Consider the following 26464-nt stretch of genomic DNA (forward strand, 5'->3'; position numbering starts at 1 on the left):
CCATTATCACCATACATATTTTTGATATGTGCAGAAATATTAGCAATCCAAATTAGAATGAATAAGAATATCAAAGGCATTACTGTAAATAATGTAGAAAAAAAGATCTCACAATTAGCTGATGATACCTCACTTATCCTTGATGGCAGTGAAGAATCTCTCGCAGAAACTTAAAACTTTAGATTATTTTTCAGAAATATCTGGACTACATATCAATTATGAAAAAACTCATGTAATATGGTTAGGTTCTAAAAAATATAGTATTGAAACTTTGCTGCCAAATACAGGCTTAGGTGGGGTACCACCAGATTTACTTTGTTAGGAATACATTTTGACATGGAATTAGATAAGATACCACAATTAAACTATGAACCAAAATTAGTGCAGATCAAATCTATAATCAAACAATGGGAGAAAAGGTTTTTAACTCCCATAGGGAAAATTACAGTTATTAAGACATTGGTTTTGCCATTATTAAACCATATTTTAATGTCAATCCCAAATCCTTCTGAACTCTACCTTAAGGAATTAGAAAAGATATTTTTCTTGTTTATATGGAATAATAAAATACATAGGGTCAAAAAGGAGGTCATTGTTAAAAAATATGAAGATGGGGGTTTAAGAATGGTAAACCTAATGGCATTCATAGCATCTATGAAGTTGTTTTGGATAAGATATCTCATATTTTCAAATAGAGGGATGGAACATTTTATTCCAAAGTTGGACTTAAGCAAATTAGTAAACTGTGGAATTGAATACATTACAATATTCTTGAAAACATTGAAAAATAAATTTTGGATAGATGTATTTAAATCATGGCTTACATTGCATAACCTTAGTAAAGAGTCTGATGTTGCTGCCGATGCACCTCTATTTTATAACCCAAATATTCATATTGGTGGAAAACCATTTTATAATAAACAAATGTTTGACAACTTAATGATATAAGCAATGGAGATGGTTCATTTCTTGGTTTTGAATCATTTTGCAATACTTATCCAAATGCAAAGATTAATTTGTTAGAATATAATAGCATTATTCATGCTGTTAAGGCTTGGGTGAAAAATTGTGGATGTGACAAAACTATCAAAAAGCTCACAAATCCATTGATTATGTCAAATATATATACAGTGTTGAAATGCAACAAATCAAAACTTTTTTATGAAATTATAAATCAAAATACCTCAATCACATCAGGCAAAACAAAATGGAGTGAGCTTTTGGAAGTTGACACTAAAGAATGGAAAATAATTCATAAAATACCCTTCAGAGTGACAAAAGATAGCAAAATACAATGGGTTCAATACAGAATTATAAACCGAATCTTAGCTACAAACTCTTTTATTCAAAATCAAAAAAATTGACTCAAAGTACTGCAATCATTGTCATTCTGAAGAGGAAACAATAGAACATATTCTGTGGGAATGTGATTTTTTACAATTATTCCTAGCAGAATTTGAGCATTTTTTAGAAGATAAGACTGATTTACCGATAGCTATTACAAAAAAATCTTTTATTCTTGGTTTTATTGAAAATAATAGTCTGATACAAAACACTATTGTCTTATGGCTTAAATACTATGTGTACACAGCAAGATGCACTGAGAAGTCCTTGAGTGTGCGTGCTGCAATTTCACAAATGAATTTTTTTTTATGAAACTCAAAAATTTATTTCGTATAAAAATGGTAAAAAGGAAAAGTTTGATGCCCAATGGAATCGATGGAACCTTCTGTTTTCTTAACTTCTCTCTCTTCCTCTTCTTCTTTCTCTCTCAAATCCCACATACCTTCAGCTCATATGCTTTGTTGGTTTTTTGTTTTTTTTTTTTTTTTTTTTTTTTTTTTTTTTTTGTTTTTTTTTTTCCATTCTTCTTTGGATATAATATTATTGTATATCTGATATACCGGTATGTGCACAAAAATAAAAAAAAAATATTAAAAAAAAAAAGAAACCTAGCCACATAATAAGTCGCCTGAATGACCGTAGCTATCTTGTAAAAGCCCAAACTGGTACTAGTTTCAGGCGCAATAGACGTCACATTATTAAATCAAATGAGAAATCCCAAAACCTGTCTGAACCCGAGTTAATCCTGAATGCTGAGGACCCCATGCCATTGCCCACTCCTGCACCCCACACCCCAGCTATTGATGCAAGGTGAAGATAACGAACAGTGATCAATCTCATAACTCCTACAAGCAATACAAAATAGATAGTTGGGCAAACACGGACCCCTGGACACACCAGAGGTGGGATCAGGTGCCTAGGAGGAGTAAGCATCCCCTGTTGACCGGTCACACCCACCGTGAGAACAACCCCCAGAGAAATCCATGGCAGTCAACTCTGATAACACAGCTCCTATGCCATATGTCACTAGAAGTGGTAGAATCAGCAAACCGAAACAAATTGTTGATGTTTAATTCATTTATTTTCAGTGATGTACATTCGTTGGACATTGTCTCTCAATTATAATTGTGTTAAGAAGGTAGATGTTATATTTAGAGTTACTCCCCCTTGACTGTAATTGATTAGCTACTGCAGCCCCATTTTGGAGTTGGAATAAAAGCTGTGAAGCTGAGAACACGTGTTGGGTATTGGTGTTTCAGATTGGCCCTTCTTAGTGTCTGAGGCCAGTCCATATTACGAACACAATTATTACACAATTTGTTCTTTATCTTTGGTGATTAGGTCTTCCAGTAGTCTGCTGGAAATCCGATGGACAATTGTGCTCCTTTACTGGCCGGTATTTATATTCTTGCGAGGATTAATTGATTGCTTGTATCTTGTTTAACGTCCCTCTCGAGAATTTTTCACTCAAATGGAAACGTCACAAAGACCGGTGAAAGGCTTCAAATTTAGGCCTATGCAAGGCGCTTCAGGCCATTGAGCAGTGAAGGTTCTTTAGCGTGCCACACCTACTGTGACAACGCACATCCGTTTTTAAGGTCATCTCCGTGACATTTACACCTGATGCCGAGCGTTTGGCGATTGAACTGTCACTACCTGTTTGAACGATTTAAACCCCGACCTTCCGCATGCGGGCCGAACCCTCTACCTCTAGACCACCGCGATGGTAAGATTAATTTAAAAGCTACATGACAAGAAAAAAATCGCTTGCTTCGGCCTTTAACTGGACATATAGATATATCGAAGACGTTTTATTATTAAAAATAACCATTTTCATTCACATGATCCCATCTCTGGTAGGGATGTCGGGAGGTCCATGTTTATTCACATTTTCATTTTGTATTCCCTATAGGAGTTATGAGATTGATAGCTATTCATTATCTTCACCTTTTCATGATATGGTAGGGGTATAACATCATATCCTGGTGTCACCGGTTTTCGATAGTGCAGTACTATTTTTATATATTTAATATATTCAGCAATTATTTCTCACCTGAATTTTATCTGTTCTAATCAATTAACTCTATCTAATGAATATATGCTGTTTTTTGTTTAAAACTATCAAAATCCAGGTAGCATTTCAACTTTCGTTAGATCCGCCATAATCAAATTTGTTTTGACTGACGTCACCTATTTTCGATAGTAAGTATGGCGCGCTGTTAGTGTTAAAACAACATTAAATAGAATGATTCTTTTATTCTTATTTTTTCGACCAAATTGATTACATTAAATAATGAACAAATAAAGCAACTTCAAACAATTTTAAATAGTGGTGAAGGTCCTGAAGACACACACCCAATGTTATTACGCCCATTTATCATATTTTAAAGTTGTCTAGGGGACTTGGAAACATTTGGCAGTAACAATTCAGCATGGACACTCATTCCATATTTTATCGACTGGAAAGCATTGCCCAAGGCCTCTGGATCATCATTCTTATAATTTCCTCTCTGGATGGAAAATATCTGCAAAGAAATAAACAAGAAATCAATAAAAACAAATTTTAAAACAGAGAATTTTTTAAAAAACGTATGGTAATATGACTATAATGCGTTTCCATACTGTTCTCTTGAACCGATAGTTCACCCAAAGAGAGGCTTATCTATTTTTAAAACACAGCATTGAGTTTATTATCAGACGACAGCATAGGTGAAGAGGACGCTGTTTTCGACGGAAAATAATCAGATTTTCATTGTGGTTTTTTTGGCATTGGGAAAAATGGCGTTTTCAGAATAGATGCACACAGAATTGTAGTCTTACCTCTTTGAAAAGCGTAATTCTCGATCTTTTTGGCTATCTGACACTTCTTGTTACTGACGCTGATTTTGGGAAAAACATTCCGAAAAATGACATTACAATTATCGAATGATCGTTAAATATAATAACCTATCGAAATTAGGATACTATCGAAAATAGGTAACGGCACAATATATTAAATAAAATTTTATGAGCATGGTATGGCATGATACAATATGAATTTGCTCTATCATTTTAATAGTCCCGTGGGGACCCGGGTTAGAATAGGTCCTCAGTACCCCCTTGCTTGTCGTAAGAGGCGACTAAATAGGGCGGTCTTTCGGATGAGACGCAAAAACCGATGTCCCGTGTCACAGCAGGTGTGGCACGATAAAGATCCCTCCCTGCTCAAAGGCCGTAAGCGCCGATTTCCAGCCCTCTCCAGAATATTTCACTCATATGGAGACGTCACCACTGCCGGTGAAGGGCTGATATTATTGAAAATGTATGAAGAACTCAACTGTAAAAATAAAACTTCAAAAACGGATTGCTCAAATAAAAATAGTACCTTATTGACAAATCATTGCATCAGTCTCTACCCAAGCGAGTTCAAGCTGTTCTTGCACTCAACGGTTGCATTTCATAATACATGTAGTAGTACTAGTTGTTGATGACTATGGTAATTGTCAATAATCTTGGCTTATCTTCTCTTAGTACTGACAGTTTGGGTAAGTAGCTTTATTGGGTGTAGAGATATAAATCCAAGTATGATGCCTATTATTTCAGCTCTACTTATCACTTCAGCCATTTTACGACTTTTGATTTGGCACGCGAGTGTACGCAGTAATTGTTACTTCGCAAAAGGCCCGGCATAGGAAGTGAAAGTCGCAGGTGTTTCGGATATGACCTTGAAAACGGATGTCCTGTGTCATGGTTGGCACGGAAAAGACTCCTCATCACCACGGTCTTGATGAGCGCCATATTCAAGTCAAAATTTGTGGCACTTCACCTACAGCTTGTGAGATTCTATCTTCATCTGCAGCTTGTGAGGTTCTATCTTCACCTGCAGCTTGTGAGGTTCTATCTTCATCTGCAGCTTGTGAGGTTCTATCTTCATCTACAGCTTGTGAGGTTCTATCTTCATCTACAGCTGGTGAGGTTCTATCTTCACCTACAGCTTGTGAGGTTCTATCTTCATCTACAGCTTGTGAGGTTCTATCTTCATCTACAGCTGGTGAGGTTCTATCTTCATCTACAGCTGGTGAGGTTCTATCTTCATCTACAGCTGGTGAGGTTCTATCTTCATCTACAGCTTGTGAGGTTCTATCTTCACCTACAGCTTGTGAGGTTCTATCTTCACCTACAGCTGTGAGGTTCTATCTTCATCTACAGCTGGTGAGGTTCTATCTTCATCTACAGCTTGTGAGGTTCTACCTTCATCTACAACTGGTGAGGTTGTATCTTCATCTACAGTTTGTGAGGTTCTATCTTCACCTACAGTTTGTGAGGTTCTACATACGAGTGAACAGATTTGAATGGGACGTGAACAGCAACAAACAGAACCTACATTTCCGTTTTCCCCACTTATCTCCACTCAGTGGCACAATCAATTAATCGATTTTTTCTCTGACGATGCGTAAAATTCCTTGTGCGCTTCACTGTAAAATCTATCTGTGTGATTACAATGAAATAGTTCCAAACGTCGCTTACTTGTTCTAAAAATGACACATGGCATTCTATTATATAATACATACAAAAAAAGTAGAATATATCATGAAAAATGTTTCGGTATTAATAAAAAAGAAAAGTCTATTGTCAAATTCCAAAGCAACAAGAAAGACAACTCCTTCATTTTGTATAACTATTGATCTATTTACATATTATGTACTTTTTATATTATTTAGATCGGTATAGGCTAAAATTGAATGATCATGATTGATATAAGTTGATTTATATTTTTTTCAAATTTGGATTTAATTGTATTTTTCAACAAATAGCATTCAAAGATTCTGTAAAAACAGTTACATTTGAATTTCCCGATCGTGGTAGTCAGGTGGTGAGGGCGCTTGTTTCGTACCTGATGGTGGTGGGTGTGGTACAGTTAGATAGTTAAATTTTTAAGATAGGTAGTGATTATTCCTTCGTAAAACCCCCGGCATTTATAAGTAAAAGTCACGGGTCTTTCGGATATGATCTTAAAATACAAGGTCCTGTGTCACGGCAGGGTTTGGCACCCTCACTGCTACAGCATACTTCATCAACGTCTTAGATAAGTGAAATTTCACCATTCGGACATAAAACAATATGCAAAATGAATTTGAGTATCTTAGGGAAAATGTTTGAAGATAACATTGTTTATACAATTGCTTAACCTCCGTAGTGCCACCGTACGTTGGCGTGGTTTACTTTCAACAGGTGCGAAATCCTGCGGGGAAAACCGGCGGATAAACGGTAATCCCTGTACAGGTGGGCGGGTGTATATACCCTGTACCTGTGGTTTAACTGTAATTTAAACTACTTTCAAAACCCTTAATTCATAGTAATTTTAAATATCTCTTAGAGTTTAGAGGTTGTTTTTTTTTTTAAATCAGACTCAAATCAAAGTTTCTGATACATTATTTTTTTTCTTTTTCGGGTTGTCATTTTGGGGATGATGTAACGGAAATGAACTTTTAATTTATATTAAAACTCTTGATGAAGTGTTTAGTTTTTCATTCTCTTTATTGATAATTATTCATGTCGTCTCATGTCAGCCACTCTGACCTTTTTCACTCATCAAAAATCTGATGACGATAAAGATCCTTGATATTGTATGTGTTGAAATTCCATACTACATGTACAAGAGTATTTTACGTAATCGTGTATTTGTTGAAGCTAACTTCAACTGAATGGACAATGTCTATACTGTACTCAATAACCCAACATTTTACTTGACCATCACAAATTATGCAGTGTCTTTTAAATCTCTGTAATTCATCAACGTTTCCTCATAAATTCATAATTACTTGATTGCATGAATCAGTTTACACGAAATTCAAACCGGATTTATGTGTAATGGTACGATGGCGATGTGGAGGACGTTACCAAACCGCACACACTAGCGAGTTGACTGCCAGGTAATCATTTTAATTTCATCTGTAGTAATTGTTTGGAATAAAATTCCTGAATTTTCAATAAATTTTCCATCTCATGGCAGTTTTAAATCCTCATATCTTTGCAACATTCTCAATTTTAATTGTGACGTCATGTAGATTATCTACTGTTAAACATTCATATACTAATAATCTGTGTTGTAAACAAATCATATGCATTTTTCTTCATATCCTTGTATTTATCATAGTCTCTTGAATTAATCAAAGTGCAAAATGTACTCCTGGGAGTTGAACTTTTTTCGAACATTAAAAACATAATAATAATTATAGTATACAGTGTATGTCAAAGTACATGTAATTCCGCTGTTGTTTTTTTTTAATTCAATATTGATTTACATTCACTAAATTTTTAAATGCGCCGATATACCGTAGTGCCTTGCGTGTGGATACATGTGAATACATGTATATCTTTCCCTATCATTTTATAAAACGAACATTTCTGTTTATATAGTGCTCATAATTTGAAATAGACTCTCTTTGTTTTAAACTTTAGCTTTTGAATATGGGATTATATTGTTTGGAGAACGTTTTCTGGAGCATACGATATTTCAAACAAAATGAGGGTGTGAAGAGGCCGACACCAAAGTCCTATGTAACATATTTATGCGTGCAGTGTGTAATGGCCTGTGGAAGTTTAACTCCCAAAAATGATAAACCTTTCCTGAATGCACCAGAATATATCATAAGTATTCAGTAAATGGTTTATCACTCTGCATTCAAATGTCTGTCCTGTATTTATTTTCTATGTTTTATAATGTACCACCTCTATGAATGTTATACTACAATGTGAAGTAGTGTTAACTGATGGTTGTGATATCCTGTATGTAATATGTAGATACCGGTCATTATTATTACTCCTATCTTTGATATTAGTATCCTTATAATTATATCCATGTACATATAGCGTCAAAATATGCGCTGGCCTTTCACTATCATACTAATATCTTATTTGCTTCTCTATACTGCCGCATGTGGAAGACCGGGGTTCAAATCCCGGCCGCGACAGACCAAAGTCGTTAAAAGAGGTAGTGACAGTTCCATCGTCAAACGATCGGCATCAGGTGTGAATGTCACGGGTCTTCGGAGATGACCTTAAAAACGGATGTCCCGTGTCACAGAAAGTGTGGCACGCTAAAGAACCCTCACTGCTCAATGGCCGTAAACGCCGAGCAAAGGCCTAAATTTGAAGCCCTTCATCGGTCTTGGTGACGTCTCCATATGAAACAATTCTCAAGAAGATACAACCAATCTCTATACTGATTGAAAGTATCTTCATTTATCTATATATTTATACAATGCAATCTGTCACACAAACTACAAAACTAAAATAATCAAACAATAACACTTTGTTAGGTAGGAAGCAAGCCCCCACCGACCTCCCACCAACCCACTGATGGTTCTTTTAAACAACATGCAGGTGATACCATTTGTACGTTACATTTATCCGTATGATGGTCTTGTTTATCATATTTTTCTAAAGGTTTTCTAAATTTTATTTTTTATTTCATGCAGGAAAGACCAAAGTCCTCTGCTTCATATGAATGCATAGAATCGCAATGTAAGATGGGAAATAAGAAGATGTGGGATATTTTGGCATTAAGCATCAATGACTCAAACGGACACCACGGCTCAGATTTAAACAGAACCTATCTTCCCGAGGATTATATTTTGTGGATTGCGAATGAAAGGTTATGTGACATCAACAAACCAATCATTATTATTTTGATACTTTTAATCATTTTCGGATTATTCGGAAATTTCCTCGTTATTTATATATTTGGATTTCGCTTACAGAAATCTACCGCGCATTTATACATTACAAGTATATCGACATTTGATTCATTCACGTGTCTTTTATTGATATTCGAGGTGTTTGATAAACGCTTTCCGATGTATAGTGGCAACTATCCTGAAATATGCAAATTAGTGCGTTGCTTAGAAGTTTTCGCCAATGGATGCGCCAGTCTTATAATGTGCAGCATTTCTGTTGATCGCTACTACATAGTTTATAAACCGTTCAAGCGTCTTTCTATTAGAACAGTAAGAAAAAGCATACTAGGAATCGTGATAGGAATGATTGTCCTCAGCTGGCCAATGGTACTGTTTCACGGACCGGAAACAGTTAAAACTATCTATCCCTCAATAACAGGTCGAGATTGTGCTGATGACGAATACTTTAAAGGATCCGTCTATCCGGGGATTTACTTTCCCATCGTATTTGTCATTATACTATCTACTATTATCGTGACTGTGGTGATGTATTGTTTAATATTTATCAAAATATTTAAATGGAAACACAATACCATTGGTGAGAGCATGCCAACAGTCTCTGGTAATCTCAGGAAATCGTCCACTATTAATCTCAGAAAGTCTTCCAAATCTTCAACAGACTCTGCCAGTCTTAGAAAATCGCCCAATGCTTTCAGCCATACAAATTCGTTTGCAACGGGAAAGCTGAAAGATGAACAACTAAACAGAGAGAATTCATACACAGATATCTCAAGTAGCCAACCTGAATTCACACCTGAAACAGATACAAGTAAAAAAAGCTTCAACGTCAATCTTCAAACTGATATGATGACAGGTAATGATATGCTTTCCAATCGCGCCAAAAGTATATTGTTCCCTACAGTACTCAACAAGGATAACAGCAATTCCCCAAACCCCAGTGTTCTAAACTTAAGAGAACAACACGAATGCACCAAAGGAAGCACGAGTACAGACTCCCTGAAGACACGTGGAAACATTGCAAACCAAACTAAGATACGTACGAGACACAAGGGCAGTTTTCTGAAACGATCTCTCCGCAGAAGAAGCAGCAGCAGGGCTGGGGTTAGACTTAGCTCCACCACCATCATGTTTAGTCTGACAGCATTGTTATATGTACTGAGTTATATTCCTACAATAATTGTGGAAAGTATAAACGCCATAAGCGGTATCAATGAGGAAAAGCTCTCGATATCCACACGGAAAGTCATAGCAGTATGCAATGCAGCTTACTTCGTGAATATCGCCTTCAATCCCATTATATACGGACTATTCAACAAGTTCTTTCGAGATAAAGTAAGAGATATTACACTAGGCAATACAAGACGATCTAGGGTATGAGTTTATATTTACATTGTCCTTGTTGTCATTGATAATTGTAATGATGGTCAATACAATTCAGATGTGAACAATGCGCGTATGAATTTTGAGAAATATAGTACGTCTATTTTAACGACTGGAAACATCAAAAGAAATGAAAGTCGATTGTTGAAACATAAATAAAAAATAGATTTCAAAAATGAAATGTATAATTCATTTCCGAAATGAACACTGTAATTTGTATTTTGTTCACGGTTTTAGTTTTTGGAATCAATATTCCATTGCACAAATTCTTATTTAAACCTGATATCTTAATTTTAACCGTTGTACCTAATGTAAATTCAATTGTAAACTGTTAATTTAAAGAGGTTCGCACCTGAGGATATCTACTTTGAAGAAGAATTAGGAAATTAAAAAGAAATACTGGGATCACGGTGCTTGTTATTGAGCTACAGTGTTCTAAACATGACCTTTTTGCACGTAAAATTGACTCAAGATTTATTCAATATTAAACTTCATTTGTCTGTTGGTATCAACACAACATAATTAACACAAGTCAATCATTACAAACAATACATACGTAATCATGTCTTCTAATAATACAGATTTACAAAAATGTTAATGGAAATAAATAATGACCTTAAGGCACTTGATATACGAAAAAATTCATGATATCAAATTTGAGGTTAAAAGGACATACGTGTATTAGGAGTAATGTCAATTTCTAAAATTTCACATAATTTTCAAGGTATTGTCTTGAAATTCAAAATGGAAATAAAATAAAAGTGAGGTTAGACATCAAATTTTTAAATTATTGGTGAAAATACTTCATTTTTATACAAAATTTCGAGTGAATTAATTCAAAAGTTTGAAGAATCAGTGTTTTGTTTGGAAAAATATATCAATAAAATTACAACATTTGAACTAGTTGCAAGTCTCAACTACTTGTATCATAAATTATAAAACTGAAATACACGTATAGGAGTAAAAAAAAATCCAGTAGACATATTGGATGAAACAGAAAATGTAACATCATGCAGATTGAGAACTTTTTGATTAATCAATCTTTACACCACAAAATGCAGTCCCTGCCAAAGCCTTTCAACATTTGAATTGATACCAACATTTTCAACTGGATGGGGTTCAGTAATAGATGTGTAGTACGTTTGTACCAGTGGAATCAGTATTGAACCAGTAAATACTTAGTTGTAGCATCCTATACAGTTGTGCTCAAAAGCTGAGGAGCTACCTTCCTTAAACGTGGTATCGACTATTTGGCATTTGTATAGTGATTAAATACAAAAATAAACAAATGAATGAGCAAATAAAGAAATTAAGAAAAGATTAGAAACTGATGTGAATTTTATAGATAAATGTTTAAGCGAAACACTCCTAATGAGGTTAGCGTTTTATAATACATGTATACATGTTTATTTATTTTGTTTCAATTTACATGTGTAAAACTCTATTTCACTGTCATAATGCATTTATTACGGGTAATAAATGTATATATTTATATGTGAATTCTTATAATGAAAAAGGAGCAAAATGTGTATCTTTTCTGTATATCAAATGTGATGACCCAGGGGCCCGTGTTTCCCCAACTCTCTTATAGGAGTTATGAGATTGATCACTGTTCGTTATATTCACCTTTCATGATGGACGTTCAATGTGGTGTTCAGTATTAAGAGGCATATTCCACGTGTAATCTTGATGGCGGGAGTATTAATGGGACTGGAATGTATGACTGTCGTGAAAGTGATGTTTGTATATGAAAAGGTGAAGATAACAAATAGTGATCAATCTCATAACTACTATAATAAATACAAAATTATGAGTTGGGCAAACACGGACACGTGGATATACCAGAGGTGGGATCAGGTGCTTAGGAGGAGTAAGCATCCCGTGTCGACCGATCACACCTGCCGTGAGCCCTATATCTTGATCAGGTAAAGGGACATTTATATTGTTTTTGTGGGAACAGTTCCACTGACCTATGCATGACGATCGGGGCCGTATCAGTTAGGATCTTTTAGTGTTCCAAAGCCTTCTGTGACACGGGACATGCGGTTTTAAGTTCATATTCGAAAGACTCGTGAATTTCACTTATAATGTCGGGCGCCTAGGGGAGGAATATTCATAACCAATATAAAACGACCTAGATTTGCCGTGGCGCTGGGATCGGAAACACAACTGCTAGGATACAGCTAAATGTACAGTGTAACTATGTATACTTACAAATTAAATATCCTGAAAAGAATTTGGCCGTGGGGTTAGCAAGTTTCGTATATTACAAGAATTTGACTCTGGAGTAAGCAAGTCTCGTATGTTACAAGGATTTGCGTGATTTAATTTGTATCCTTATTAGAAGTATCAAAGGTTACTGAAAGTTTATTCAGAGTCAAGTCTGAGGCAGGCAAGTTAAATTTCTATATCATTATCAATATTTCAATGAAAGTTATGTGGTAGCCAAATATAACTGTTTGTAATTTAAAAGTAAAGTAGTAACTCCTAAAAAGAAAAATGATTAGGTATATCGCAAGAGTTCTCACGACATTTAGTTCAATTCTGCATTTATCTCGTTAGAATAAGAACATTTGCCAAAAATCTCCATATCTCATTGTCTATTCTACTTTCATGCAACCAGACGCTCGGCTGTCTCCGTAAATCTCCGACGAGATTTACGGAGACAGCCGAGTGTCTGGTTGAACGAGACTACAATGTATGTCTATTCCTCCACAACGTTAAATTTTTCAGAGAAAGGTGTTACAAAAGTGTTTTTCTTTCGTATCTTCCATATTCATGTAGAACATGTAGATTTTTTTATTTCAGCAAAGACTGTATTCCGAGCTTGAGGAGCATAACTAAACATGAATTTCCAATCAGAAATACTGTAGATGAAACGGAATTCATCATGGCAAATGTTTCGTATAATACTAAGGCCACAAACACCACCATAAATTCCACGGAAACAAGCACACTTCTCTCCTCCTCCTCCATAGAGTACCTGGTATGGATTTCTAATGAGCGGCAGTATGAAATTAATCGTCCTACTTTAATCATCTATATAATTTCTATAATTCTGGGTCTATTAGGAAATTCGCTCGTGATTTATGTGTTTGGAATCCGTTTAAAGAAGTCGGCTGTGGATGTGTTTGTACTATGCTTAGCGGTATCTGACACTTTTACATGTGTACTTTTGATTTTCGAAACTTTAGATTTACGATTTCCTTTTTATAGTGGAAACTATCCAATTCTTTGCAAAGTAGTTCGATTTTTAGAGGTGTTTGCCAACTCTTGCTCCAGTATTTTACTTGTGTGTATAGCATTTGATCGCTTTTACAAAATATGCAAACCGTCCAAATATATTCCAATTAAAAAAGCAAGAAAAATCGTGACCGTGATTGTTGTGGCTACGCTATTTCTCAGTTGGCCGATTGCATTATTTCATGGACCGGAAACCATTGAGACAATTTATCCAGGATTATCCGGAAAAGACTGCGCAGACGATGATGAATTTAAGGGCTCTATTTATTCCGGAATGTACTTCTTTCTTCTTTTAATTGTCACATTATGTTGCATTGGTGCAGTTATAGTGCTGTATCTTGCTATCTTTTGCGCAATATTGAAGTGGAAGTTCACAGTTGTCGGAGAGAAAACAAATTCAGAAATTTGGTCATCCAATACATCCCTGTCGTTACCAGGAGATTTCAAACACCCGGTCGATACGGAAAGTAAGCAAAATACTAGTACACAACAACGAAAGTTTGTAGTCTTGGGAGAAAAATATGAATCAGCCAAGAAACAGGAAATTCCACTAAAAACACCGAATCAAAACAAAACAAACGCACAATTTTCATCTATTCTGAAAAGAAGTTATTCAACAAATGACTCCAGCTCTTTCCAAGCCTCTTCTCGAACATTAAAAAAGAGAGTTTCTTTTGATTTGTCAAATCTGGAACCAAACAACCAGTCGATATGTCGTTCTTCTAAACCCGCTGATTCTATCGATGTTGTTTCTAAGACAGTAGTGCTAACCGCAGAAGAGGAGGAACTGGTCGACAAAGTGTTACGAAGACAGAGAAATACAGGGACACGGAATCCAAGAAACAGTGTACAAAACAGCAAGACTAATGTTCGAATGACGTCTACAACGATAATGTTCGCTTTGATAGCCGTGCTGTACGTGCTGAGTTACATACCCACCTTGACAATAGAAAGCATTAACGCAGTACAGCCACTGAATACGAAGGCGATGTCAGTCACAACTCAACAACTCATCGTCATAGCCAACTCCGCCTATTTCATGAATCCTGCATTTAATCCCATATTATACGGTGTGTTTAACAAGCGTTTTCGAGACGAAATTGTATCAATTCTGAAAGGAAAATCATAGATATATATATATGGGTACATGGACGTAACAACTTTAAAAAATGTCCTCAAAGAATGTTTATTCTCTGGTGTTTGTAATATGTTCTACATGTATGTAAGCAAGAATATAGACTAAATTTTGTCTATAGTGTTATTCCTATGTACATGATACTCATTCATCTGAAAGTATTGTTAAAAGTACGTTTTTCAAAGCAGGGATAGCATCGCATACGACAAAATGAAAAAGGTGATCAAAACTAAATCGATATCAGGCGTCCACGAGGAGTAAGCATCCCCTGTTGACCGATCATATTTGCCGTGCGCTCTCTGTCTTGAACAGGAGCAATCAAAATCGGAATGAAAAGAATGTAGACTAATGGCCTAATTGGTATGAAACAAGACAGACATTAATTGGCTTAACAAGTTACATTTGCAAATACACTGTAGGATCATTATTACGACCAAAGGATGTGCGAAAAGCTTACTCTAAACAAGACTGTTGAAACCCTTGCAACACCAGGTTATTTATGTTCCGTTAGCCTCAGCTTAACCTTGCCAAGTAGACTAGGCTTGTTTTTTGGCATGACAGGCAGAACCAGTAACACAATGTTGAATTGAAAAAATGTCATTTATTAATAAAATGACGAAAATGAAACTTGACAAAATAATGGGGGTCAGAAAAGACTAGAAAACATTGGTAAACGTCTTTGGATAAGTATTATGCAATCTGACCCCCAGCAAAATCTAACATAAAGATATATGGGGGCCAAAAACATGACCCCCAACCAGGTTATTTGTTAATAGTCTGTCTATGTCTCAGTTTAGAAATTGATCATAGGCAGAACATGCTTTCGTGTATAAAATTATTTGGGAGACATTAAACCAACGCTTTTAATACGGGTGTTTATAAATACATGTATTACACAATGTATTAATTAAATACTGAACAAGGTTTTTGGTATTGTTAAAACACTACGTAGCGTAAATAAGTATGTTTTGCAATGGACTTGATTGTAGATACTTTGACGTAATGATTAAATAGACTCGGAAAACGTATACATGTACTAGTACACGGTGAAATGTCTAGGAAAAACCTAACATGAGAAAATCGCCGAGAGCAAGAAAGGTAAAGATAACGAACAGTGATCAATCTCATGACTCCTATAAGCTATGATTTCTTGCATTTAATCCCATACTATACCACCATTACATGACAAACGGGATGATTTCAGCTTCTCCATCGTCAACTTTTCATATTTATGTAGCAATATTCCATTATCACCTGCATATGGTGTTTATATCTCTCAACTGATTCGATACGCAAGAGATTGTTCTGTGTATAGTCAGTTTTTAAATCGAGGCAGGCTACTGACAAACAAGTTGATGGTACAGCTGTACAGGGGCTTCAACAGTCTCGATTGAAGTCAGCATTTTGCAAATTCTATGGTCGTTATAACGATCTAGTTCGTCAATACAACCTATCATTGGGTTAAATGCTGTCTGACATGTTTCATACCGATTGTTAGGCCGTTCTTGGCACGCTGATTTTGACTACGGATAACTCCGTTTACCTGATCAGGATATAGGGCTCACGGCGGGTATGACCTGTCGACATGGGATGCTTACTCCTCCTAGGCACCTGATCCCACCTCTGGTGTGTCTAGGGGTCCGTGTTTGCCCAATTATCTATTTTGTATTGCTTATAGGAGTTATGAGATTGATCACTGTTCGTTATCTTCACTTTTTATTAGGGGTAGAAGTATGTCAAACAGTTTTCAAGATTTTTTTCCGGTATGGTCACTGGTATTGCACTGAAATTTCCTCATAACCTCCCTCTCAGAGAAATACATAACCAGTTAACATTTCAACTTAATTGGTGCATCATGACCTACTTTAGGGCTAAAAGTAGATCAAATGTTTTCCTGGACTTTTTATCATCATAGACAGATATTGCACCGACGTTTAGTCACAACCTCCCTCTCAGAGAAATACATAATCAGTTCATATGTCAGATGGATTGGTGCACCATGACCCACTTTGAGGCTTTTCTATTCAGAATTTGTGTTGTATCAATTCAGAGTGCGTAATACGCTTTCAGGTTGAATTTCACTGTCCGACGGATGTATATTGTACCGTTTGTTGAATTTCACTGTCCGACGGATGTATACTGTACCGTTTGTTGAATTTCACGGTTCGACGGATGTATATTGTACCGTTTGTTGAATTTCACTGTCCGACGGATGTATATTGTACCGTTTGGTGAATTTCACTGTCCGACGGATGTATATCGTACCGTTTGTTGAATTTCACTGTCCGGCGGATGTACACAGGCAAATGTGCCTCACGTGAATTTCACGTGAAATGCTGTTCACGTGAAATTCACATGAACCTTTCACGTGAAATTCACGTAAATTTCATGTGAATTTCACGTGAAAAGTGATTCACGTGAAATTCACGTTAATATGTCCACATGAATTTCACGTGAATCCCTTTTCACGTGAAATTCACGTTAAAATATTCACATGAATTTCACGTGAACAGCAATTCACATGAAATTCACGTTAAATTTTTCACATGAATTTCACGTGAAAAGCATTATATCACTTTTCACATTAGTTCCTTGCGAAAATTTTAATGTGATTTGATTTTCGCAAGGAAATAATGTGAACGTTGATTCACGTGAATTTCACGTGAAAAGATTCACACGAATTTCATGTGAAATTTCTTCATGTGAAATTCACACGAACAATTTCACACGAATTTCACGTGAAAAGCTATTCACGTTAAAAATCTCACAAGTCGAGTAGAAAATATTGATATCTGACCAGTCATCTGGAAAATATCTTCAACATCCGAAGCAAGCATGAAAGTTAACATCCCTAAATACACTCCTATGGAATTGAACTTACGTTAGTTTTTATAACAAAAGTAATTCATGATAAGTCCAACATTGGACCACCATTCGACCGGAACAAACTTTCGGCTGTAAACGCCTTAAATCATGGCCAGATCACTTTTGAATTTCTTTAAGGAATTCCACTGTAAACATTATGTCCATTCGACATGATATGTAGATTTAGAATATGCATGTATATGGTAATATTGATTTATTGATTGATTGATTGTGTAATTATTGTTTAACGTCTCGCCCGAGAATTTTTCACTTATTTGAAGACGTCACCATTGCCGGTGAAGGGCTGCAAAATTTGGGTCTATGATCGGCGCTTATTATGGCCTTTGAGCAAAGAGAGATCTTTATCTAGACTTGTTCAAGTCTCTATGTTTAATAATCATTGCTCTCTTTAATACTTTTTAATAATGCTATGTTTGGTGACGTTTAATGATATTTAGACTTCTGAAGCACAGAAAAATTTTAACGAAATGATAAAGCAATAAAATTAAACAACATATAGAGACTTGAGCAAGTCTAATCTTTATCGTGTCTCGGTTATTTCGTTCTCACCCGAAGGACCTCCCCCATTTTGTCGCCTTTTACGAAAAGCAACCCGGATCCCCAAGGGAAGATACGGTAATCACTAACATGGGAAATTCTAATTGTTTGACAGAAATTTGGACTTCGCCTCATGAAGGACACGATTCATCGAGATAAGGGCGCCATTTTGATTTTGCGTGAGCTCTTCCTAACGAGTGCTATAGGTGAAGTAAAGAAAGAGACTGGTATTATTCAGTTGTGTCTTTCTTTTGTTTGAGATAAATGAAATAACATCAAGGATGTGAGATTTCAATCAAACTAAAAACAATGACCAGAGAAGTTCTGTAGCCGGCATAGCATAAAAATTTCCGTCGTATTCCTGTTTCATTGAATCCGGCCGGAACCCATTTTTATTACTCATGCAAACTCCTGTTCCTCTGACGACAAGCGTGTGACGACAGTGATTATGATATAGTATTGTGCAAAAATATATAGATTAAATATAATTCCGGAAACGTCGAAGTATCGTACTGGTACATATCTCTATATACAATGTATAGGAGTCAGGAAAGAAAAGAGATTCAAAATCGTTTATCTGAGTAGAACTAATTTTGTGTGTCAATATACGTTTTTGGCAAAATACTATACAACTGGAAAAAGTTCTCCATAACAAAAACCATACACTTACAATATGCCTGCTGTCGGGGGAATTATTAATCTAACTAATTTCAAATCTACAAATATTTCAGTGAAATGAAATAATATCTGCATGATTTGTCTGATGATCCATGACAAAACTACCAATGCAATTGAAAGGGCGCCTGCGTCGCGTGGTCGTGGGCGTCATTCAGGGAGACGTGATGCACAGTGCTCCTTAACCTCAGAGAGAACGCCACCATTCACCTTAATTCAAAAGTCGCTGTTTTGATTTTGAAAGCGCGCAGGATCTAACCCGGATATGTTCTAAACTGTGTCAGAAATGCATAATATAGCTTAAAGGTTTGTTTGGATGAACGATTTTAACCGAATGTTATTTAAAGGTAAACAAGAAATTTAAACTCATTGTCGGGCAATTACACGCAAAAAAAAAAAAAGAAGTCAACGAAAGGAAAGATTGATAGAGAACCAACGTTTTAGCATGGAAGTCACTATGTGAACACTACAAAATGGTTAATATTTCATTGAACACGGATTCCTCTGGAGGAAAACTAGGAAACAATGTTTCTATATCGGAGGACTACCTTTTGTGGTTAGCTAACGAACGTCTGTATCACATCAACATACCTACAGTCGTGTTTTACATCATCGCCATTCTTATAGGAATATTTGGGAACACATTGGTGATTTACGTATTTCGATTCCGATTTAAGAGGTCCACCGCAAACATATTTGTTGTCTGCCTGTCGACATTTGATACGATAACGTGTTTTATGTTGATTTTTGAAGTGTTTGATAAACGTCTCCCGATGTACAGCGGGAATTATCCCGCAATTTGCAAGCTGGTAAGATGTTTAGAAGTATTCTCAAATGGAGGAGCCAGTATCATTCTCGTAGGTATAGCATTTGACCGTTACTATAAGATATGTAAACCATTTAGGCGACTTTCCATGAGGACGGTCAGAAATCTTATAATAGGAACAGTAATACTTATGCTACTCTCCAGTTGGCCGATGATGTTATTTCACGGATCCGAGACTGTGACCACCATATATCCGGATATATCTGGAAAAGACTGTGCCGATGACGACCAGTTTAAAGGATCTATATATCCGGGGATATATTTCATCATACTGTTCGTGTTTATCATTGTTTGTATAGCTATGATTGTTGTTCTATATTCACTGATTTTTGTAGCAATTCTTAAGTGGAAGCACAGAATTGTCGGTGAGGACATTCGATCGGCGTCCTTTTCGGGGAGTATGAAAAATTCATCCTTTTCTTCACAGAAACAGAAAAGGAGACCCGTTGAAGAGAATGCACAATTTAGTGTTACAAATATTGTAGCTAATAAAAATGTTAAACAATTGCAACCCCCCTCTGAACAGCATGTCTCACAGAATGACGATAACGAAAGTAAATTCAAAGAAATAGTTTTAAAAAACAAGGATAAAAACACCTTAGCAAAACACCCCACGGGCTTTGTGAATGAAGGATACACAGACTTTGATGAGAGGTCTGAAGATGTGTTTTCTGATATGACCAAAACTGTATCTTGTTTGACAGTAAACAGTTACACTGAAAATAATATGTCCAAAACAACCATTTCTAACGAACTTGTCATAGAAAAACCTATAAAAGACACTGTTACAAAACCGAAAGAAAGGTTCATCATCGATGGATCTATGAGTATCGAGGAGAGCGAAATCAAACTAAAATACAAAGTGAAATTATCCAATTTAAGAAAACAATTTCGGCGGCGTGGAAGCAAGGCGGACGTTCGGATCAGCGCCACAACTGTTGTGTTTAGTTTTATAGCACTTCTGTACGTTTTGAGCTATATTCCTACAATTGTGGTGGAGAGTATGAATGCAATAAATCCTCTTATTGAAGAACAATTGTCTGATACAACAAGAAAAGTAGTAGTCATGGCGAATTCAGCCTACTTTATGAACGGGGCCTTTAACCCATTACTTTATGGAATGTTCAACAAGGCTTTTCGAGATGAACTTTTACTAATTGTGAAGGCACGTCCAAAATAATTTGGTTGGAATTTCTCTAACTTTCTATATCTAAACAAACGAAGCTTTCATGCACATATTTCAATGATATATAAATGCAATTGATTTTTCTTAGTTTTGTCATATCATGTTTTGAAATTCTTGTTTTAATGTCAAGCTGACCTAATTAGAAAACTTACTGTTTATGTTAACCGCTCACGTAGGTTTCTTGAAAGTTAAACAAATAAAATTTACAAACAAATAGTAAATATTGATATCAAAATAAGTTTAACGAAAGTTTTGGTTGATTGACATCAACAGAGCTACAATATTTGCTTACTGGATACATATAATTTCATACATATTCTATCCAAGTCTTTATAAAGTTTGTTTTGAATTGTTTTTCACTCCTTCGAGTGTAACTATTGATAAAGAAAAGCAATCTGGTACTAAAGCAATTACTTTATTATGGTCCGCTTTAGCTATAAAGGTAAGATCAGGGATTGATGTCTGGCATGTAATAAATGTAATGATTATGCATTTTGAATTTTCTTTCCTTGTCGTCAAGTTTTGTACTGGACATAGATTGATTGACATCTAGTCATTGACTGTCCACTACAAAAAAAAGCTAACCCACAAATCGTCTGCAGGAAGTCACAAAAGTCAATCAATGATGACAAGAAATTACCAAATGTTCTCATACATGGGCGCACACATTATCCTCCCTTTGCCAAACGGTAAACAAGATGTTTTTTATGCGCACACTATCAGTTGATCAATTTAGCCATTAAATTCGACGAATTACAACAACTAAATGTAAATATATATGGTACACATCCTATCTTATTGTCGATTTAGCTCAAATGCGTTCAATTAAAAATTGACGTCAATATACTAAAAGCCCTTTAGTTGAATAAAGTTATAAAATTCAAACTGTCAATACACAGATCGATTCACTTTCCAACAAAACAGCATTTAAATTGTGTTGTTCATACATGCACATTTCCATTTTTTTTTATCGTTGATATCTTTACAAATTGCAACGAAAGCCAGTTCCGCATGAATGCCCTGTAGTTGAAAACAATGCGCGTTTACAAGAATCTTGATAAATATATGTATAGTGCGTCTATTTTAACATAAAAAATAAGATAAATTTATTTCTGAAAATACATAAGGTTATGAACTGTGATGCTTCAAGCTGTCATACTTTTCATGAAGTTTGCAAGCATGAAGCATCACAATTCCTGCCAGGAAATCCTTACCGAAATCTCCGATGTAGGGAATCCGTTACAAATGTATAAATCAGTGAACGCAATTTAGCTTGCAATGTGGTTCTATTGAAGCCAGAGACTCAACACTTCGTTCACACAGGACAGGATTCTTTGGTATGCGTACTGAAATTTATTTCAAGTAAATATGTTCTAGACAACTTGTAAAATAATTAATTATTCTCTTTCCCATGCGATCCGGGTTAGAATAGATCCTCAGTACCCCTTGCTTGTCGTAAGAAGCGACTAAATGGGGCGGTCCTTAGGATGAAACCGCGGTCCCGTGTAACAGTAGGTGTGGCACGATAAAGATCCCTCCCTGTTCTAAGGCCCGAGTATAGAGCTAAATTTTGCAGCCCTTCACTGGCAATGATGACGTCTCCATCTAAGTGCAAAGTTCTCGAACGGGACGTTAAACAATATATGCATGTAGAATCAATCAAAATCTCCGGCCGTGAATGGATATACATGTACACAGGATAACCATCATTCTCATACTACTATGGAAGTATATTAGTGCTACGGGAATATTTTCAGCATACATGTTACATTTATTTAACAATTTTATTTTAGCGGTTTTGTTTCTGCTTTTAATTTGAATCTGCAGTCTTATTTAAACATTTTTGTTTCTATTGTATATTTTCATTCTATATTTCTGTTTTAATAATATTGAATTTCATATTTTTGTATACCGTTTGCAATTTTGTTTTAACAGTTTTATCTATTGTAATAATAACAATTCCATGTTTTATTTTTTGCGCATGGATATATTGCATAGGATTTTGGTCTAGGCCTCTTCATATCCTTGTTTCATTTGAAATTTAGAAAAAGTTCCTGATCCGATTCTGAATATCTAAGGTAAATTCTAGTATAAAACGAAATGTGCTTTTAAAACTTAATTGCCCTTGATAGCGCCTACATTGATGAAAGGCTTTACATAATATACAGTGTAATATATGTAACATTAAATGGGCATTCGGTCTGAAAGTGATGGGAACCATTTTTTCAGAAACTTTCAATAGCATAGGAATATGTATTAATGACTAATTAACCAAATTAAACTATTTAGATAACTGCTTTTAGTAAGAATTATTGGCTTGCAAGACAGTAATTATTTACATGTAAACACCAACATTACACATCCACGTGCCTGCTTTGAAATAATTAAATACTGGTGTTACATATATCACTGAAAGAATTCTATCTAGGTGACAAAATGACAGGTAATAAAATGATATGGCTAATTTGGACCCGTCCTAGAAACAAAACCCTGGGTTGCGAAATTTACCATTTTGATACATCATTTTCTGCCTTTCCCAAATATGCAGTTAGTTTCTATACCCTAACAGCAAACTTAAAGAAGTCTTTCAAAAAGACAATAATCTCTTTTATAATTTCGGTTCCAACCCTTTACCCTAGGATCATGAAATTTACAATTTTGATAAATGATTGCCCACTCCTTCTATATATACATTTAGTTTCAAGTTTTAAAGAAGATACAATGTGTCATTTTTTTTTTTTTTTTTTTTTATACACATAAACACTACATATACCAAGTTTGGAACTGCCCTGAGGTCAGATCCTCTGGCCTGAGGATCATGAAATTTTGGTACAGGCTTTCCATGCATTTGGTTTTCCTTACACATGTGCAGTTGTAGAGAAAAATTTTGAAAATTGGTCAATTTTTGCCCCACCCCTAAGGCCCCAGGGGTGCAAGAATCCTGAAAATTACATACCAATTTTGAAAGGAATTGAAATAGTGGTTACATGTATCTAGAAGAAGTTCAAATATTATTGCATGACGGACGCAGACCAACTGCAATAGGTCTCCAGAGTTTAATCTATTGACCTAAAAAAGTCCAGAGCTGATTTATTGAACTGACAGATGAACAGACCGACTGAGTGCAAACCCAGTATGAAAACTGAATCAGGATTTCCTGGAAACATGCACATCTACACAGTACGTCCTTATTAACTACAAAGTTTCATGAAATTCTCTTTAGCGGTTTCAGATGAGTTGTGCTGACAAGAACAGGAAGCATTATACCCTCCCCAGCTCATTGAGCAGGATATAATAAAGACATTTAATACATGTAGGTAACCACCAATTAAACTGTGTTATGACAACATACATGTATACACTTGTAAGTACATGTATGGTGTATATCATCATAAAATTGAATCATTCAATAAGAAATGGACAAATTGACTTTACCCACTGTTTATTTTGAGCATTGTACAAAATATAGCAGATATCAAAATTCATCTTGATAAATTTACTCCTCATCAGAGACTATAAGACGACATCTTCTGACAAAAGAATCAGTACAAATGACTACTGCATGTCCCCGCTGTGTATAAGACACAGACCTCTCGAGCCATTAGCGAGTGTTGTTCTCACTCACGATCATTGATTCACTGTAGTTCACCCAGCAGACCTTGCTGGTCTCAGGAAACAACGAGTCAATGGGCATGTCACCGGGCCAGCTTGGCTCGTTTTTCAGGAGTTTTGATGCTGTTAGATTTGTCACCGGGCCAGCTTGGCTCGTTTTTCAGGAGGAGGTTTAATGCTGTTAGATTTGTCGTCCGCCTTTTCCTGCTTCACCTCCTGCTTTATGACAGTTTCATGTTTTGTGGGCTCCTCTGAAAAACAGGCAATGAGATATTTACCAAGGAAATGATAGTCTCTCATAGACAGGGACATGATTTGTTTGTCTGCATCAAGGAATGCAAACTTTGCAAAATGGTGTTCGAGAAGAAATAGTCACATTGAGGGTATCAACAAACAACAAAATTTCAAAACCGATCCACACTGTATAATTTTTATTTGTTCTATGGTGTTTCTAATATTTTGTTTTTAAAAACTTTACATTAATATTGCTCAAATGATGTCAGAATCAACAAAATATTACATGTACTTACCTTTTGAATCTGGTTGAGGAGGTTGGACAACTTTAGGAGGGAATTTCTTAGCAAGCTCCCCCAGGAGATTATCCACTCGGTGTCGCTGGAATAAGGAACTAGGCTCCTCTTTCTTTTTCTTGTCCACTGATTCTTTTTTCTCTTTTACAATGAAAAAATACTGTGACAGTGGAGTACATATATTTCATTATGATTAACGAGAGAAAACTTGCAAGCAAGCAGTTAGAATAAGAGAACAAATAGTAGGCTGGCACATTTGAATACTCTTATTTTTTCTGACAAGTACAACAGCTCATTAAACCCAAAGCATCTATCATTATCAATAAATATGTAAATGACAAATAAACACATTCTTTTTCTTTCTTTTTTTTTTTATACAAAAGATATATATTTTTTTTATTCTTGGAGCATTTTCATGATATGCATACAAGGGTAGTCCGAAAATGCCATAGACAAGTGACATTCTTTAGTAAACTGAAGTCACAGAAAACTGAAGTTTGTACTTTTAATGTGTAAAAAAGATAAGGTGCATCTTATGCTGTCGTGCCTAACACTATAGTACTAAATATTGTTTTTGTCAAGAAATAAACTTGATACACGACTAAAATTTTATTAATCATTCTACAAAGGCATAGGAAAGAAAGCATGATAATACAATGAAATTGTACTGCATAACTTTAAAATTCTGTGCTCAGTTTATGGAATTTTAGGACAAACTTTGTATATTCAATTCTGATAGTATACAGCTCTATCAAAGAAAATATCACTACATACCAATTTCATCTTTTTCTGAAAACTCCCAGGAGTAGCCTTTGGATGGATGGTAGCGTGAATAAGACATTGCTAGCAAAACAAGAATGTCAAGATATATTGATTGTATCATCTTCTCGCTTTTCTTTGTTCACAATTTTCCTCATCAGCAATTGGTTTTTTTTCAATAGTACAAATATTTTCTTTTCCAAATTGCATATACTGTACAATAATCAGGGGTAAAGTCTCCTCAGAGACCCCCTTACATAGTCCTTACCAGGGGTAAAGTCTCCTCAGAGACCCCCTTACATAGTTCTCACCAGGGGTGCTAGGGGCCGGCCCCCTGGATTAGGCACATGTATTATCCATAAAACATTTGATAGTTTATGTAATAATACATGTACATAATTAATAAGGAACAATAGGCATACAAAACAGTCGTACATACACATGTATCTAACCAGAAAAATAGTCTGATGGTATAGAGAGTATTATAATTCTTTATATTTGAAGGAGAAAAAAAGAAATCAGATAAGAAAATACTACGATTGTATTTCTGACATTTACAAATAGAGTACATAGATTACTGAATATATTCTTTATATACTTGGTGATTGTCGGTTTTTCATTTACTAATAAGATCAGGTTATATATCATGTACTGTAATTACCTTCCTCAAAA

At 35.5% G+C, this 26464-nt stretch overlaps 4 protein-coding genes and 1 long non-coding RNA gene across 5 annotated transcripts in view; 3 read left to right on the plus strand and 2 right to left on the minus strand.

Annotated features, from left to right (window-relative positions):
• Nucleotides 1-3580: 3580 nt before the first annotated feature.
• LOC130054763 (uncharacterized) lies at nucleotides 3581-4341 on the minus strand. The gene is made up of 2 exons (XR_008803081.1): nucleotides 4165-4341; nucleotides 3581-3869 (listed from the first exon to the last, which is right to left on the minus strand). It is a non-coding gene; the product is annotated as an uncharacterized LOC130054763 (long non-coding RNA).
• A 4483-nt stretch (nucleotides 4342-8824) lies between these two features.
• Nucleotides 8825-10400, plus strand: LOC125651875 (alpha-2C adrenergic receptor-like). Its single transcript, XM_048880705.2, has one exon. The coding sequence runs from the start codon at nucleotides 8856-8858 to the stop codon at nucleotides 10398-10400; it is 1545 nt and encodes a 514-aa protein (XP_048736662.2). The 5' UTR covers nucleotides 8825-8855.
• A 2893-nt stretch (nucleotides 10401-13293) lies between these two features.
• Nucleotides 13294-14775, plus strand: LOC125651029 (neuropeptide S receptor-like). The gene has a single exon (XM_048879630.2). It carries the CDS (start codon nucleotides 13294-13296, stop codon nucleotides 14773-14775), a length of 1482 nt encoding a protein of 493 aa, XP_048735587.2.
• Nucleotides 14776-18366: 3591 nt separating this feature from the next.
• Nucleotides 18367-21107, plus strand: LOC125652797 (probable G-protein coupled receptor 19). Its single transcript, XM_048882199.2, has one exon. It carries the CDS (start codon nucleotides 19353-19355, stop codon nucleotides 20883-20885), a length of 1533 nt encoding a protein of 510 aa, XP_048738156.2. The 5' UTR covers nucleotides 18367-19352; the 3' UTR covers nucleotides 20886-21107.
• A 3209-nt stretch (nucleotides 21108-24316) lies between these two features.
• LOC125651476 (mediator of RNA polymerase II transcription subunit 6-like) overlaps nucleotides 24317-26464 on the minus strand; it is a 10999-nt gene continuing 8851 nt past the window's right edge. The window contains exons 5-8 of the mRNA XM_056165488.1: nucleotides 26454-26464; nucleotides 25808-25876; nucleotides 25034-25174; nucleotides 24317-24754 (exon numbers count right to left, since the gene is read on the minus strand). The exon at nucleotides 26454-26464 is cut by the window's right edge and continues 29 nt beyond it. Coding sequence (XP_056021463.1) covers nucleotides 24639-24754; nucleotides 25034-25174; nucleotides 25808-25876; nucleotides 26454-26464 — 337 coding nt within the window. The 3' untranslated portion in view covers nucleotides 24317-24638. The remainder of the gene's footprint in view (nucleotides 24755-25033; nucleotides 25175-25807; nucleotides 25877-26453) is intronic.

The sequence above is a fragment of the Ostrea edulis genome, chromosome 5 (assembly GCF_947568905.1).
Source record: "Ostrea edulis chromosome 5, xbOstEdul1.1, whole genome shotgun sequence".
In the NCBI taxonomy this organism is placed as follows: domain Eukaryota; kingdom Metazoa; phylum Mollusca; class Bivalvia; order Ostreida; family Ostreidae; genus Ostrea; species Ostrea edulis.

Coding starts and splice junctions, on each gene's coding strand:
- LOC125651875 (XM_048880705.2), top strand. CDS start 8,856: ATGGGAAATAAGAAGATGTGGGATATTTTGGCATTAAGCATCAATGAC.
- LOC125651029 (XM_048879630.2), top strand. CDS start 13,294: ATGGCAAATGTTTCGTATAATACTAAGGCCACAAACACCACCATAAAT.
- LOC125652797 (XM_048882199.2), top strand. CDS start 19,353: ATGGTTAATATTTCATTGAACACGGATTCCTCTGGAGGAAAACTAGGA.